Source organism: Physeter macrocephalus, chromosome 20 (genome assembly GCF_002837175.3).
Source record: "Physeter macrocephalus isolate SW-GA chromosome 20, ASM283717v5, whole genome shotgun sequence".
In the NCBI taxonomy this organism is placed as follows: domain Eukaryota; kingdom Metazoa; phylum Chordata; class Mammalia; order Artiodactyla; family Physeteridae; genus Physeter; species Physeter macrocephalus.
Window position 1 is genome coordinate 9,889,681 of NC_041233.1, and position 10,671 is coordinate 9,900,351.

General features: G+C 43.1%; 1 protein-coding gene across 1 annotated transcript in view; it reads left to right on the top strand.

The window, feature by feature from the left end:
- CHRM3 (cholinergic receptor muscarinic 3) overlaps positions 1 to 8,809 on the top strand; it is a 253,362-nt gene extending 244,553 nt beyond the window's left edge. The window contains exon 2 of the mRNA XM_007109207.3: positions 7,018 to 8,809. Within this exon, the coding sequence (XP_007109269.1) occupies positions 7,037 to 8,809 (1,773 nt within the window). The 5' untranslated portion in view covers positions 7,018 to 7,036. The remainder of the gene's footprint in view (positions 1 to 7,017) is intronic.
- Positions 8,810 to 10,671: the final 1,862 nt, after the last annotated feature.

Genomic DNA, 10,671 nt, shown 5'->3' on the forward strand with positions numbered 1-10,671 from the left:
ACCCACATGGAAGGATGACCCTCCTCCCAGAATCCAGGAGGGCTCTGGAAGGTGCTCATCTCGCCCACCGGCAGGATCATGTTCAGTTTTGAGCTCCTTGCCTGGGGGCTGGGCCTGCACCACTTCAGTAGCAACGCGTGAAAGTCCCAGGGACCCCACAGCCCCCAGCTCCCACCCTGGGCAGGAACCTGCTGTAAATCCCAGAGCGGATCTAGAGCCACCCCCTGCCCCCTTCTGCTCCTGTGTGATAACCCCGTTTGCCCTTATGCAAGCTGCATTCCTAGAACTCCTGCCTGGGACCACTTACAAAGTACTAAGGTCAGCAGGCTTACAGGCCTCTCTGTTCCCACCACCTGTTTCTTCCTGAGCATTAAAAAGCAATGTTTCCCATAGCTCTCCTCACCAACATAAGTCAATTCAGTGAGCACTAACCATGAACTCTCTTGACTCAAAATATACTAGCTGTACAGCATATAGGCTGTTGAGTCAGGATGAGGAAAAGAGCATGGAGCATAGACGTGACATCCCTTTCTCGGAAAAAGCACCTTAAACAGAATACATTTAGTCCAGGTTTATCCTTTCATCTCGGTCTCAACTAGAACCCCTAATTCTTAGGGAGTCACATATTACTTATGAAAGGATAGCTGTACAGGAAGAAAGGCATTGGGTGACTATCATGTCTAATAAGAACTTTTAGATAGTCTGTGTTGAAGTCCTTATGAACTTTTGATCAGGTTCTTCTGATGTCATACTGTATACTAACAAGACATCAATTGTCAAGCCTCCAGAATGGGAGGATCCTTTTTATGAGATGAATATGGCACAGTGGCATGGAGCCCAGAGAAAAGATGATGGAAAATGTCTCAGGTACAGGGACCTGAGTGAAGGTTGGGGGAGGGAGATCTTTCTTATTTGCCTAATGTTTAGGCCACTGCACCATCCCTTAATGCTCAAAGATCAATGTGTTTGCAGCTCAAAAGACCTTATCTCAAAGCTCTGTCTCTAATAGAGTATTTAAATACCAATTGACTGTATATACATGGATTTATTTCTGGTTACATTAGTCTCTATTTAGGCCAGTAAAGACATATCTTGTTTTATTGCACTTAGCTTTACTGCTCTTCACAGATAATTGCATTTTTAACAAATTGAAAGTTTGTAGCAACCCTGCATCAAGCAAGTCTATCAGTGCCATTTTTCCAACAGCAGTATTTTTTAATTAAAGTATGTACATTGTTTTTTCAGGCATAGTGCTAATGCACACAGTATCTGAAACTTTTAAGTGATATTAGATAGTGAATTGATGTTGAATTATAAAAAGAACAATGGCTACTGGTAAGTATGCCAAAGATTTCAGGTCAAAGATCACCTAACAATTTGTGGTTCACAGGTTTTCTGATGATGAGTCAAGATACCCCTAGACACCAGAAACACCAGGACAGGTATTTAATCAACCCATTATAGAAAGCTGGTCCTAAGTGCAGGTGTCTTTCCTCAATTCTGGTTTCTTTTATATTCTGTATTCCAACAAAGCATAATTGGACTGGAATATTGTTTAACGTGTATTGCCCTCACGATCCACAGAAATGAACTGAAAGAGAGAATTGATCTCCGGCTTATTTCCAAAATTCCTACTTATATTCTTCACTATTATCGGTCAACTGAGCAAAATAAATTGATATTAATTTGTACAAACATAATCTGTTATTTGCAGTGAACAATGTGACATTTCCTTAAAAACTATGTGCTTTTTAAAATTATGTTATCCATGTCCTGTATCTCATCTAAGGTGTAAGTCCTTGGAAGGCAGAGTCTTGACTTACTGAATTCAGTGGCACCAATCTTAATGACCTAAAGCTAGTAGTGGTTCAGTGAGAAGTGCTGATGTAGCTGATGACAGTTATGTTAATAAGGACCCTTTCAGGTGCAGATGACAGTAACCTTTCTCAGGTAGCCCAGGCAGCAAAGGAAATGGTTGGGTTACATAACTGGCAAGTTCAAAGAGGCAGAGTTGACTTCAGGAATGGCTAGATCCAGGTTTGAGAGGCCATGATGATCATACTGTCTCCATTCCCCCACATTCCCTCCCATCTCTCTCCTTCCCCCATATCTCTCCTCTGTGTTTGCTTGCTTCACAGATTTTTCCATGTGGGTATAAATAGAGTCACCAGCACCCAGGAATCCCAAGGAACAGAGAATTACCCTCTCTCTTTCCAACATCCATGTCAATTCCCCATATTTACTCTTACTGCTCCTCTCTGCATGTTCTTCAGGCCCATTACTGAGGCAGAGGAGTCAGACCATGTGGTTGATGCCCATCCAGAAATACATACTGGGCTTCCCTGGTGGCGCAGTGGTTGAGAGTCCGCCTGCCGATGCAGGGGACACGGGTTCGTGCCCCGGTCCGGGAGGATCCCACTTGCCGCGGAGTGGCTGGGCCTGTGAGCCATGGCCACTGAGCCTGCGCGTCCGGAGCCTGTGCTCCGCAACGGGAGAGACCACAACAGTGAGAGGCCCGCGTACCGCAAAAAAAAAACAAAACAGAAATACATACTGTAGATGACAGGCCATTTCCAAAAGAATGGCTGAAGGAAAGACAAATAACAGCCATCCACTGCATGGCATTGATAAAAAGAAAAAAGAAAAGAAAGATGAACGAAGACTGATTTATTATGAGCACAAATATAAAGCTGTGGGATTATTAGCCATTGTATTTATAATAAAATCAGCATGGCATAAGTGATAAAAATAGGTCTATAGAACGTGATCAATTCCATATGACATGAAAGCAGAAACGTAGGAAGTATTTTAAGTGTCTTAAAAGGTGCTAGAGAAGGTTACGTGAGATTCAGAGCACACCAGTGACTGGAGTTGGGGGGGAGTAGGTGGAAGCGAGGAATGTAAAATGGGTCCTAACCCAAGCCAAGCCGTGGACAAGGAGACTTAGCTGCTGTGTCCAGGAAGCTTTGGAGTGAAAGGTGGTGGAAGATAAAAGCTGTTCAGAGAGCACAAACCTTCCTTGACTTATGATAGGGTTGCTTCTGATAAACCCATTGTAAGCTGAAAATGTTGTAAGTTGAAAATACATTTAATACACCTAAACCTACCGAACATCATAGCTGAGCCTACCCTGCCTTAAACATGCTCAGGACACTCACATTAGCCTACAGTTGGGTAAAAACATCTCACACAAAGCCTACTTTATAACAAAGTGTTGAATAGCTCATGTTACTTACTGAATACTGTACTGAAAGTGAAAACCAGAATGGTGGTCTGGGTACAGAATGGTTGTAAGTGTATCGGTTGTTTACCCTCATGATCGTGTGGCTGATTGAGAGCTGCGGTTCTCTGCCACTGCCCAGCAGCACGAGAGACTATTGTAACTTGTATCGCTCACCTGGAGAAGAGATCAAAATTCAAAGTATGGTTTCCACTGGAATGCATGTCACTTTTGTATCATCGTAAAGTTGAAAAATCAAGTCTAAACATCATTAAGCTGGAGACTGTCTGTATATAAAAACTTAGCAAGGGTATGGTGCAGGAAAAAGAGAAATGCATGACTAAGGGTGAAAATGCAAAACAGAAAAAGGTAATCCTTATCTGAACATCTGTAGTAGAGGACATTAGAGAGGGATCCTAGACCTCCTAGTAGAAAAGTGGTTACTAACCTCAGAGACGGCACATTGAGCAGAGGTGTCTCATTAAAGACAAGGCTGATCTCATTCATATATGTAGTTGCAGGTGTGATGGGGGGGATTCCAAGGCAAACACCTTTACAACAAAGGTGAACTGGGATCTGGGTGGAGAGGAGACAGCAGATAGACTTTCCATACATGTATCTTGGAAGAAACCATAAATGTGAGTACCCCAAACAGCATGTAGCACTTCCCAGATATGGACATCCCCTCACTGAGAGGGAGGTGGAAATATAGATGAGCTGACAACACCTAATAAAACCCAGAGAAATAAAAAGGATTAAAGAAGAAAAAAATGCATCAATTACCTATAATTGGAAATTAGTGCAATGTAGATTTCATCTATGGGAAAATAGTGATGAATTACACAGTTCTTAAACTATTCTTCTCTGTAACAGAATAATACATTATAATATTTAGACTATTTCCAATATTTTGCTATTGCAAATAGTGCTGAAGTGAATATATGTAAGTGTATTTTTTGTATGTAAAAGTGTGTGTGACTTCATATTTCCAACCATGAATGTATGTACACACACACGGTACATATATACTGCATATCCACACTTTTCAATATTCTTCAATTGTACTTTAAAGAGGTGTATAATGAGTTATATAACCAGTTAGGAGGGACTAGTTGTATGGATGACCTGGTGGTGAGACAGAGTAATACCACAGTTAAACAAGGAGGCAGTAGGCTCAGATTATCTGGTTGTGAATCTCTGCCCCTTTACCTTCACTTGTTAGCTTGAATCTTTGGACAAATTACTTAACTCTCAGGGTCTCGATTTCCTGTTAAAATGATGTTATTTTAAAGATTAAATGAGACAGTGCATATGATGGTTTACAAAATGTGTACCATGTAGGAAGTGTCTAATAAATATTCTCTTCTGTCATTTATAATTGTGCTAAATTGACCTCTGAACATCTTGGCCACCAAAGCAAAGTGAGTTCACTGTTCAGCAAAAAAATAATAATAATAAAACAGCAGACACTACACTTATGTAGCATGTACTACCTGCAGACTCTGGTCTAAGTACTTTACATGTATTAAAACATTTTGATGAGAGACAAAGTTTCTTTCACCACTTACTGTTGAATTCTAGATTGAATTTATTCCATTATACAGAATGTTTCATTCCCATTTTTCATTGAGGAAACTGGGACTCAAAGAGGTTAAATAATACCCAAGATCTCACCCTCAGGAAGTGGTTGAACTAAGATTTGAACCTATGCCTTTGGGACTCCAAAATCCTCCTGCTACACCCTAAGCTCTTTCCAAAAGGCAGTGTGTGAATCTGACTACACTCCTTTGAGAGATACCCTGACCTGCAATACCTAAAGGCTTGATTTGGGACTCTTAAGCATGTGCATGTGTACACAGATTTGCACTGTAAGAATTTACAGCTGAACATTTTAACCAAGAGCCAAAACACAGCAGAAGTGTTCTCAATAGATTTTTGCTGGGATTCTCAAACGTTGAATTCTTTTTTTTTTTTTTAGACATAAGCTTTGGGGTGTTTATCCGGGCACACTCCACTCTAATTTATTAATTAATTTATTTATTTTTGCTGCGTTGGGTCTTCGTTTCTGTGCGAGGGCTTTGTGTAGTTGTGGCAAGCGGGAGCCACTCTTCATCGCGGTGCACGGGCCTCTCGCTATCGCGGCCTCTCTTGTTGCGGAGCACAGGCTCCAAACGTACAGGCTCAGTAGTTGTGACTCACGGGCCTAGTTGCTCTGCAGCATGTGGGATCTTCCCAGACCAGGGCTCGAACCCATGTCCCCTGAATTAGCAGGCAGATTCTCAACCACTGCGCCACCAGGGAAGCCCTCAAACGTTGACTTCTTAGAATGACACTCGTTGAGGAATGATTTACTGAATAAAGTCCACAGAGATTGGTGGTATGAGAATCCCTGAGTCAGCTGCGTCCTGGAAGTAAAACTCTGGATGTTCTGAGAGGTTGGAGCTGGTCTCAACCAAGGCTTTCCATGACAGCATAGAGGGTCTCACTAGAGATGCATTCATTGTAACAATTCTTGGTTATTTATTTATTTTGGTAACACGTGTTTGAAAGAACTAATTGCCAAAGAAAAGAAGTGATGCAAATGAACTTACTTACAAAACAGAAACAGACTCACAGACTTCGAAAACAAAGTTATGGTTACCAAAGGGGAAAGGTTGGGGGCAGCAGGATGGGAGATAAGTTAGGAGACTGGGACTGACATATACACACTACTATGTATAAAAGAGATAACTAGTAAGGACCTACTGAAGAGCACAGGGAACTCTGCTCAATACTCTGTAATAACCTCTATGGGAAAAGAATCTGAAAAAGAATGAATATATGTGTATGTGCAACTGAATCACTTTCCTGTACACCTGAAACTAACACAACATTGTACATCAACTATACTGCTATATAAATTTAAAAATTAAATTAAAAAAAGAACTAATTGCAGTTTTGCAACTATTTATATGCAAATGTGTGTGGTGCTAACATGCTTTTTCATAGCTAGAAATAACATATCTAAATACTAGAAATATTCAAAACTGGTTCGGTCAGTTCAGAACAGTCTGGTCAAGGTTCGGCATATTATCAAGCAAAAGATAGCTGCCTCGTATACTGTTCCCAGCCATGGCAAGGAACCAATACATTACTTTTTCTAACTGTGTGTTAAAGAGATAATATAATGTAAAGTGATTTATGCGTATTTCCCCCCTTGCTCCAGGTTGCTGTTGCTTATTCCAGTGAGGCTTACATGGCTGGAATTGCCTTAAAGTTGCTTATGTTGGAAGCCTGGGTTAGGTAAATGCCCAGGTGGATAAAATGCAAATGAATAAGATCAATTTCTCATGTAGTGTGATGATAAAACTATGCTGGATGAGTCTCATATACACATCTACTATTTTTCCCCTACTTTTCAAAGAAAGAGAAGGAAGGAAGATTTTGTTTGATAACAACATCGTGTGGAAGTGTATGTGGTCTGTATTTAGAAAGGTGGAAATTGTGGAGAAAAAGCGCAATGTTCAGCGCATGTCACCAGCTAATCGTGCTACCTACCTTGAACAAATCGATCTCTGCCTGCCCTGTGCTCCTCACCTTTATTTAATTTATCTATTGTTATCGAAATAAAGTTGACAACTCCTCAGCTTTAAAATAAGGGGATGAACTGATGTGCTGGACTCTCCCAGGTTCGCCTATAATATAGGTCCTATTATCCAGTAATAGGAGAAGTGCTACTTTTAAAGGATGCAATGCAAAGAACAAATCCAATGAAGGCAGAAATGGTCCTGACTCCGTCTTTTCTCTTTTCTCCCCAGACTATGTCAGAGAGTCACCATGACCTTGCACAATAACAATACAACCTCACCTTTGTTTCCGAACATCAGCTCTTCCTGGATTCACGGCCCTTCCGATGCAGGGCTGCCCCCAGGCACAGTTACTCATTTTGGCAGCTACAACATTTCTCGGGCAGCTGGGAATTTCTCCTCTCCAAATGGCACCACCAGTGACCCTCTGGGAGGTCATACCATCTGGCAAGTGGTCTTCATCGCATTCTTAACGGGCGTCCTGGCTTTGGTGACCATCATCGGCAACATCCTGGTCATAGTGGCGTTCAAGGTCAACAAGCAACTGAAGACCGTCAACAACTACTTCCTCTTAAGTCTGGCCTGTGCTGACCTGATTATTGGGGTCATTTCAATGAATCTGTTTACTACCTACATCATCATGAACCGATGGGCTTTAGGGAACTTGGCCTGTGACCTCTGGCTTTCCATTGACTACGTGGCTAGCAATGCCTCCGTCATGAATCTTCTGGTCATTAGCTTTGACAGGTACTTTTCCATCACGAGGCCGCTCACGTACCGAGCCAAACGAACAACAAAGCGAGCTGGTGTGATGATAGGTCTGGCTTGGGTCATCTCCTTCATCCTTTGGGCTCCTGCCATCTTGTTCTGGCAATACTTTGTTGGGAAGAGAACTGTGCCTCCAGGGGAGTGTTTCATCCAGTTCCTCAGTGAGCCCACCATCACCTTCGGCACAGCCATCGCTGCCTTTTATATGCCTGTCACCATTATGACTATTTTATACTGGAGGATCTATAAGGAAACTGAAAAACGTACCAAAGAGCTTGCTGGGCTGCAGGCCTCTGGGACAGAGGCAGAGGCAGAGAACTTTGTCCATCCCACAGGTAGTTCTCGAAGCTGCAGCAGCTATGAGCTTCAACAGCAGAGCATTAAACGCTCAGCCAGGAGGAAGTACGGACGCTGCCACTTCTGGTTCACAACCAAGAGCTGGAAGCCCAGCGCAGAGCATATGGACCAAGACCACAGCAGCAGTGACAGCTGGAATAACAATGACGCTGCTGCCTCCCTGGAAAATTCCGCTTCCTCCGATGAGGAGGACATTGGCTCGGAGACAAGAGCCATCTACTCCATCGTGCTCAAGCTTCCAGGTCACAGCACCATCCTCAGCTCCACCAAATTACCCTCATCAGACAACCTGCAGGTCCCGGAGGAGGAGCTGGGGGCAGTGGACTTAGAGACGAAAGCCAGCAAACTGCAGGCCCAAAAGAGCATGGACGATGGAGGCAGTTTTCAGAAAAGCTTCTCCAAGCTTCCCATCCAGTTAGAGTCAGCTGTGGACACAGCCAAGGCCTCTGATGTCAACTCCTCAGTGGGCAAGACCACAGCCACTCTGCCTCTGTCCTTTAAGGAAGCTACTCTGGCCAAGAGGTTTGCTCTGAAGACCAGAAGCCAGATCACTAAGCGGAAACGGATGTCCCTCATCAAGGAGAAGAAGGCGGCCCAGACCCTCAGTGCCATCTTGCTTGCCTTCATCATCACCTGGACCCCCTACAATATTATGGTTCTGGTGAATACCTTTTGTGACAGCTGCATCCCCAGAACCTATTGGAATCTGGGCTATTGGCTGTGCTACATCAACAGCACCGTGAACCCCGTGTGCTATGCCCTGTGCAACAAAACATTCAGAACCACTTTCAAGATGCTGCTGTTGTGCCAGTGTGACAAAAGGAAGAGGCGTAAGCAGCAGTACCAGCAAAGACAGTCAGTCATTTTCCACAAGCGGGTGCCCGAGCAGGCCTTGTAGAATGAGGTGTGTTGTCAATAGCAGTCACCAAACACACACATCAACCCACAGACCTTAGGAGGGAGTGAGGCGAGGGTGGGGGTGATTTCTGGCGCTGATAAAAAATGTCTTTATCACCCACATGTGAAAGAAGCTGCCTGTTTACCGATCCATTAAATAAATCCATTTTAATATCAAAAGTCAAATACCAATTCAGCCAAAAATAAATAAATAAGCATATTACTGAATATGAAGAAATTTATTCTGAAATAGACTTTGTTTTTTCTTAAAGAGAAAGAAATAATTGTTTCATAGCAATTATATACCCAAATTGGTCTGCCTGGGCCTTTTCATTCCCATTAGCTCTGGAATCTCGGTGAGCATAAGTAGCTGGCCCAGTTGCCCTGTTCTTTCCAAGGATCCCCAAAGTGTCGATCCAGATCCCACGTGGAACATGTCAGGCTAGTGAATCCGTGGTTCTGAAATTCTTTCGTACGTTGCAAAGCCTCACCTTCTCGTCCCAGTAGAGCTCCCCGTCTTCTCATTGGTGTGTCGTTGAACTCTATTTGTGGACTTGATTCTTGATTCTTGCAAAGTACTGTTTTGTGCAGTTCAAGTTTCGTACAAATAAAAGATACATAAGTATATATGTATATATATATGTGTGTGTGTGTGTGTGTGTATGTGTGTGAATTCCACGCACACACACATAGTGTATATAATATAATGGGAATCACTGAACTGGCAAATTATTCCGGCAATATATTCTTTCAGTACTTTGGTGACTGACGTTTCTCTAGGATCCTAACACAACGTAAAGGTGAACTTAAACCCCGTGTAGTGTTTTGGAAACCAGGGCTGTTTTCCCGGAGGCTATGCAGCAGAGAACAGCCAGACCCTCTGGGCTGGTCTGTGTGGAGCGGTCAGCCTGGTGAGTCAGATGAGCACCAAGGTTCGACCAGACTCTGAGTAACCTGTTACCTTTGTGGACACCCTCAACAGAGCTAAATCAAATGGGGGCCCCTCTGAGCTCTAAGAATGAACCACATCCACATGTCTGAATTTAATGATCCAAATCTGAATGTTTCCAAACAAAACCTTTGCTATCTTACCTGCTTGAAACTCAATAATAGTGTCACGTTTGAATGGCATACACAGCATTACATGGGGCAAAGCAGAAGAGACCTTCTGAGGGGCAAAGAAGCACACGGGATTCGATTTCTTGCTACTTGACATCTTTACATGAGAAAGGGCTTTTACACCTTTTGTCACTTAGCTGGGGCCAGTGCTTTCTGGTGTTCATTGTGCAACCTTTACCCAGGAATGGGTGGGGTTTGTGAAGTCATAAGTCCTCTAAAGAAAGTATTACACTTTGAAAAGTATTGCTTCCCATTGATTTCCTTAGTACATTTCTAAAAAGTGATTTTGTATTCTCTTCTGAATTGGCCCAAACGCTAACTGTTCTATTTGGGGGAGGGGAGGGCTGCTGCTGTAGCCGTCGTCTGTGTTGCTGCTGTAGGTGTTAGGGTTCTTTTTTTTCCTTTTGTGGGCTGTGTGGGGCGTGGGAGGGGCGGGAGGCGGGGGGTTAAGGAGAAAACTTCCCTCTGTACAGGGTCTCCGTGGTGTGAACCCGGAGCCAGGGGAGAAGCTGCTTTTGTGTTCAGTGTGAGCTGGTGTTTACAGCAGATTTTGACAACAGTGGAAGTGTACTCAGTGGTGTCTGTGTTTCTGAACTATTTAATTTTGTGTTGTGTTTATATGAAGATGTATTTATGCATATTTCACCGAGTTCTATTTAATGTTGATAAATATTACTCTTCAGTCTTCAGCGGGTGGTGTCCCTTGAAAGTGATTCTTTAAGCTCCACTTGAGCAATGGGTAGG